The 6,645-nt window shown below is 42.8% G+C and overlaps 1 protein-coding gene across 1 annotated transcript in view; it reads left to right on the plus strand.

Annotated features, from left to right (window-relative positions):
- The window catches only part of fmnl1a (formin-like 1a), a 17,215-nt gene that overhangs the window by 8,104 nt on the left and 2,466 nt on the right, over nt 1–6,645 (plus strand). The window contains exons 8-18 of the mRNA XM_037688765.1: nt 884–992; nt 1,173–1,249; nt 1,327–1,420; nt 1,697–1,771; nt 1,865–1,975; nt 2,090–2,239; nt 2,340–2,441; nt 5,125–5,770; nt 5,839–5,963; nt 6,074–6,273; nt 6,349–6,583. Coding sequence (XP_037544693.1) covers nt 884–992; nt 1,173–1,249; nt 1,327–1,420; nt 1,697–1,771; nt 1,865–1,975; nt 2,090–2,239; nt 2,340–2,441; nt 5,125–5,770; nt 5,839–5,963; nt 6,074–6,273; nt 6,349–6,583 — 1,924 coding nt within the window. The remainder of the gene's footprint in view (nt 1–883; nt 993–1,172; nt 1,250–1,326; nt 1,421–1,696; nt 1,772–1,864; nt 1,976–2,089; nt 2,240–2,339; nt 2,442–5,124; nt 5,771–5,838; nt 5,964–6,073; nt 6,274–6,348; nt 6,584–6,645) is intronic.

The following is a 6,645-nucleotide window of genomic DNA, read 5'->3' on the forward strand; positions in this document are numbered from 1 at the left end:
ATATATATATATATATATATATATATATATATATATATGTGTGTGTAAACCTGATCAGTATGCATTTAGTAACTAGATAAATATCTGTCTTAGCTTTCTGTCTCATTTTATAGCTACAGTAAGAAGTAAGCACTGGTAATCATAAACACAATAATTTGAAATTAGTTTTAGCTGTTTTTTCTTGTCACTTTTGGTTTTATCAAGCTAGCTGAAGAATAGAAGAATCTTTTACTTAAGAGTATAAACTATAAATAGCCAGAATATTTATTTTTTTGGGACGTTGCCATGTTGTATTTTCAGAACCAGTTTAACTGATCTATTATTTATTCAATATTATAAAATGATTTTACATGTGAACAAGTCACAAAACGAGTTATAGAGGAATAATTCTAGTTAAAAAATACGGCAAAAGTAGGGATTAGATTAACATATCATGGACATAATGTTCAGATACCAAAACATGGATTTAAATTACCATGTTTAAATAGTGGGATTAGAAACAAGAGGTTAGCATGTTTTTATTTAATAAAAATGAAGTATTGTCATACTTACATGTAGGTCTGAATGGTATCAACGTTAGTATATTTATTGAATGATGTTATTTTGGACACAAAACATGAGCACGCACCAAGTAAACAAAGAGGTCTGATCATCATGTCACTGTGATGGAGGGCATGCTCTTCAAGGTTAAAACTGAAGAATAGGACAAATATGTTGCACTTGTCTTTAATTATTAGAGTTTGTTGTATATTCTGTTGTATTGTTTTTCAACTGATGATTCCTACTGTCACAAATAGACGCCCTTTGGTCCAGAACAGCCCCAAAAATCACTGTTACATGTGACTAAGCTGCATGCATTTAATTTTTTCATTTTACTTTACAGAATAAGCGCCACGCTGTCACATAAAATGCACAAGAAGTCCCATTTATCCCAGCAGAGGGATGATGTCCATGTGTGCATCATGTGCTTGAGAGCCATCATGAACTACCAGGTGGAGCATTTTCAGTCTGTCATTACAAAAATGTTGCCAGAGCAAGTAAATCTGCCCTCAAGTGGATCAAATCCCTGCGTTTTCCTTGGAATAAATGTGATTTATGTGACTGGATATAAATAATGTCTTTATAGATTTGATTCCACCCATTGTCTTGTTTGAATCTTGTTTTGCTTTCAGTCTGGTTTTAACTTGGTGATGACTCACCCGCGCTGTGTGAACGAGATCACCCTCAGCCTCAACAGCAGGAATCCCAGGTGAGTGCGTTTGTGTGTGAGAAACAAAAACCGTTCTTATCCACATCTAACATCATCCACATCTTCTACCGTGGCAGGACCAAAGCTCTCGTGTTGGAGCTGTTGGCCGCCGTGTGTCTCGTCCGAGGAGGACACGACATCATTCTTTCTGCTTTTGACAACTTCAAGGAGGTGAATGTTTCTATTGCAGCAGCCTCGTGTGGATTTCTGTTGTTTAGTAATTCCTGCAGACTTCCCCTCTTTCACCACTCATCTTGTGAGTGACACAGTGCACCCTCTCACGTGCCGTAATCATATTTTTAACACACTTATCGGTCATACATGAGTGAGTCAAGTGTTTTGCTATGGAAGTGGGACAATAAATTCAATAGCTTTAAGTTAAAAATGTGCATGTATTTTTGGCAGCTGCTTAAACGCACACTCCAACACGTTTTTATTGTCCGACAGGTGAGCAAAGAAAAGAACCGCTTTGAGAAGCTGATGGAGTACTTCCTCAACGATGACAACAACATTGACTTTATGGTACGAGCTCACATTTGCCATCTTCACCACAGGGTGTGCGGCAGAAGAACTCACAGACTGGATACTTGATGTACCGGTCCGGTTTGTCTGCAGGTGGCCTGCATGCAGTTCATAAACATCGTGGTTCATTCAGTGGAGAACATGAACTTCCGGGTGCATCTTCAGTACGAGTTCACTCATCTGGGTCTGGACAAGTATTTGGAGGTAAGCGTGGTGGAACTAGTTAGTGATTAGCTTTGTAAGAGTCAAATAATTCTCGTAGGAGTTCAAAAATGCTATAGATTTTATGATTAGGTGATTATCTTTTTTGTTCATTAGAGTCTGAAACAAACAGAGAGTGAGAAGCTGCAGGTCCAGATCCAGGCCTACCTGGACAACGTGTTGGATGTAGGAGCTCTGCTGGAGGATGCTGAACACAGGGGAGGGGTGCTGGAGCATTTGGAAGACCTACAGGATGCCAACTTGCAGGTAGGAAGTGACATGATAATAAGACTCCTTGAATTAAATAAAGGATTTGTGCTGTGCGGAACAAATGTAGGTAAAGGCGTTTTGCTCGTGTGTGTTGCAGCTGAGTGCTCGGCTTCAGGAGATGGAGAGTCAGACCACAGAGAGGATATCTGAGCTGGAGACGCAGCTCATGCAAGCTACCAAGGAGACCGAGCTGCTCAAAGTAAGGATGCTGCAGCGCATGCACGAGCTTCAGGCGAAAAACGAGCGTGATCATCACCATGACTTGTTTTAAAAGAAGTAAAACAAAACAAAAAAGAGTTTGATTAATTTAATTTAATAGAAAGCTGAAACTGTTCGGAATCAGAATGATCTTTATTATCATTGTACCGATACAGTGAGATTATGTTCATACAGTCGTCTGAAAGATGGGCGGAGTGCACGTGGCTGCTGCTACAAGAGCGCGGCGTCTTGTTCTTTATCAGAAAACTTTTTTAGATAGAAAAAGGTAAAAGGCCATGAGGATGGGTAGTGGTATTACAAAAAAGATCTCTTCACATCTTGTCCTATCAGGACACGATTTGAGACATCGAAAGCCTCTCCCAGCAGCACATTTATAAACACATCACGTTTTCATTTGACGTGAAGACGTTGAGATTTGTCCATGAAGCACTTCCAGGTGGGCCACAGTTCTGATAAGATGTTGTTCAGCTGGTAGTGCTGATAAGTCTGCACAAAAGTTCTCGGGGGGTGGGGGTTGCGATAGATCAAGCTATTTCCTTAGTTTATCCATGTCCCAGGAGAAATTTGATAGTCGGTCTGCTTTTGAGGCCCAACGGGGGAGTCAGACTCAGACAAGCCACAACTGTTGATTTTTTCAGGCAGACTGTTTTTTTCTTGTCAGCTTTGAGTCCTGCTGGAACTTTCCAGATCCAAAATGGCCAGATTCATGGGCATTCCACTGATCCGTGCTATGAGCCTCCTTCAAAGTTGACTCCAACATGCTGGCGAGTCCTAGAAGCCTGCCATTCTCACAAATCGCTTCCATCTTACGTTTTAGCTCGTAAATCAGCTGATTTTGAGTTCTCGTAGCATGAACCAAAAATATTTTGTCGATTGCGTTGAAAGTCCAGCTCACCAGATCCATAACAGTATTTTTCATTCGGAAGATGCGTAACAGGAGCTCCGAGACACAGACAGCAAAAAAGCAGGAGGAAGAGGAGAACTGGGGAGGGAGAGGAAAAGGCGTCCGCCTTGAGCGAGTGCAGAAAAAAAAACTTATTTTTTATCATATAAAGGGAGAGGTTTTGTACTTATTTTATAAATGTATAAATTTTCTCAGTGGTTCTGTGGCAACAACAAACACAAATATTCATTATAAGCAATTAAGCTACTGAGTGGGCGGCCCCAAATGTTTACATAAAAACCTCCGTACGGATGAAATATAATCACTACTGTGATTTTATTGGTTTTATATTTTTGTCAGTCACTATAAAATAAGCTTTTATAAAAGTCTGAACCACATTCATGTCCACATCAGGATAAATTTGAACTTGCAATCTTTTAAAATTCCAAATAATTTTCCTAAATCAGTTATTTCACCTTTGACCTTCATGGTCAGACAGCTTATATAGGTCCTTTGTAAAATATTGTAGGAACCAATTCTGGCTACTTACTGTACATGATGAGGCTGGACAGTTATTTGCATGCAAACTGAAGAATGGATAAAAAAAAATAAAAAAAGCTAACAGCTAAACTTTAGCTAATAAAGCCAAAAGATCCAGCCAAGTCAGTCCTTCAAATGACGGCAAATATAAAGTTGCAAGATGTGACTCGTCCTCAAGTTGGCATAAAAGTTAGTATTTTAAAATGACTGTAAATTACAGAAAAATAGAAGCAACCTCACATAATTTAGCCTTTTTTCTTTGGTTAAAATGTGTTGGAATTACCTCGATACAATTGCGGTGGTTCCCAATGCTGGTCCCTGAGGAACACCATCAGGCATGTTTTAGCTGTTTCCCTGCTTCGACGCACTTGGTTTGAATGATTTGGTGATTAACAGTCTTTGGCAGAACTTGAGGAAGTAATTAAATCATTGAATCAGGTGTGTTGAAGCAGGGAAACAGCTAAACACGCAGGGTGGTGTTCCTCAGGGACCTGGGTTAGGAACCTCTGCATTAATGTAGCAGACAGAAGAGTCATCTGTTTTTAGGCAGAGATGTGAAGTGGGTCAGGTGACTGTTTTCTTAGATCCTCAGTGACTGAAAGTCATTTTAAGGCCAGGAGAATTATTTATTTTATTTTTGTGCTTATTATTCTGATACGTTCAGCTTTTATTAACTCGTGAGTTTTTAGGATTTTTTTAATGTTTGAGTGAGACTTTAAAGGTAAAACGTTCAATCCAGTTCAGTAAACTGTGACGTGCAGCACAGTGGAAATTACTTTTATAGACAAGCGGTTGATTTTTAATGGACTGTGGCAGTTTCTGATTCCCGACTGTCCTTCCAGAATCAAACAAAAACAACTCTAGGATTCATAAAAAAATAAAAATAAAAATCATAAGGCTACTCTTAAAAACAGACAGGGTGTCAGCCGCGCAGGCAGAAACTGGAAGTTGGTTCCACGTGAGAGGAACCTGATAACTGAAAGCTCCCATTCTGCATTCTGAAACTCTAGGAACCACAAATAAACCTGCAGTCTGAGAGCAAAGTGCTCTGGTTGGAAAATATGGAAGAGTACGATGTATAATAAAAGATGGAGCTAGGTTGTTGAGCGATTTGTATGTTAGATTTTAAATTCTATTCAGAACTCCAGTTAGAGAGAAGCTTCAGACCACGACCTGGATATACAGAAGAAGCTCTTTGAGGGACGAGTCTTGCTCATGGGTCTGTCTCTGTGCGTCACAGGAAAGCCTGCGCGAGTCGTGCTCCCAGGTTAGCTCTTTGCAGCAGAGAGAGCGGGAGCGCGAGCTGGACAGGGAGAGGGAGAAGGACAGGGAGCAACTGAGCGCCTCCATCAGTCAGTCCTCCTCTGAGCTGGAGCAGAAGATCCAGGAGCTGCAGGACAAGGGGCTCATCCAAGTGGGACGCAACGCCTCCGGAGGTCTGGACATCCAGGTGGTGCCCGTCAGGGTTGTTGAATACATCCAAAGCCCACCTTCAACTGTCCAAACAAGATCTCCTGCATCAACCCTCTCCTCATCACCTCCTCCACCTGCTGCTCCTGGTGGACCTCCTCCCCCTCCCCCTCCTCCACAATCAGGAGATGTTATGATTGCTGCACCTCCTGCTCCTCCACCTCCTGGAGCTGGTCCACCACCTCCTCCTCCTCCACCTACTTGTGCTGGTCCACCACCTCCTCCTCCACTTCCTGGAGTTGGTCCACCACCACCTCCTCCTCCCCCACCTGGAGTTGGTCCACCACCTCCTCCTCCCCCACCTGGTGGTGGACCCCCACCGCCACCTCCCCCACCTGGGGGTGGACCCCCACCGCCACCTCCCCCACCTGGGGGTGGACCCCCACCGCCTCCTGGAGTGCCAGACACTCAATCTGGTGAGAACAAACTTGTAAGTTAAGGTAGAAATGGAGATTCATGATTGACCGTTCTGGTGTTTCCTCAGGGTTTAAGAATAAGAAACCCATTCAGACCAGGTACAAGATGCCTTTGTTGAACTGGCAGGCTCTGAAACCGAACCAAGTCTCAGGCACCGTCTTCAACGAGCTTGACGATGATCAGATCTTAGGGGTGAGATCACACGAAGCCCAAAACAAATTTGGTTCTGAAGTGACTTTTGAAATCAAAGTTACTCGTTTTCTCGTTTTTTGTGTCTCTGTCTCACATTCGGCCTCGACCAGGAGTTGAACATGGACGTGTTTGAGGAGCAGTTCAAGACTAGAGCCCAGGGAACTCCAGCAGATCTGTCCAAGATTAAGATCAAAACCCAAAAGACGCCAAGGAAGACGTCACTAATAGATGCAAACAAAGCCAAGAATCTGGCAATTACTCTGCGCAAGGGGGGGATGAACCCCTCCACAATCTGCACCGCTATAGAGACGTACGTGCCTCTCACTGATGGTTCAGTATCGTCCTGTAACTCCACTCATACAAACACTGTTTCTCTTCTGCTTAGATACGACCAGCAGGCTCTGTCCATAGACTTCCTGGAACTGATTGAACATTTCATACCATCGGACTTCGAGATGAAACTTCTAGTCAACTACGAGAAAGATGGCCGTCCCCTGGAGGACCTGACGGGCGAGGACAGATTCATTCTACGCTTTGGGAAGATTCCTCGCCTGACCCAGAGGATACACACTCTGACTTTCATGGGCAACTTCCCTGAGAGCGTCAGACGCCTACAGCCGGTCAGCGACTTCACTCGGAGCAGAGTCTAATCTGATGTGTTGATGACGGAGCAGAGTCTAAT

The sequence above is a fragment of the Nematolebias whitei genome, chromosome 15 (genome assembly GCF_014905685.2).
Source record: "Nematolebias whitei isolate Nwh7 chromosome 15, NemWhi1, whole genome shotgun sequence".
Classification (NCBI taxonomy): Eukaryota; Metazoa; Chordata; class Actinopteri; order Cyprinodontiformes; family Rivulidae; genus Nematolebias; species Nematolebias whitei.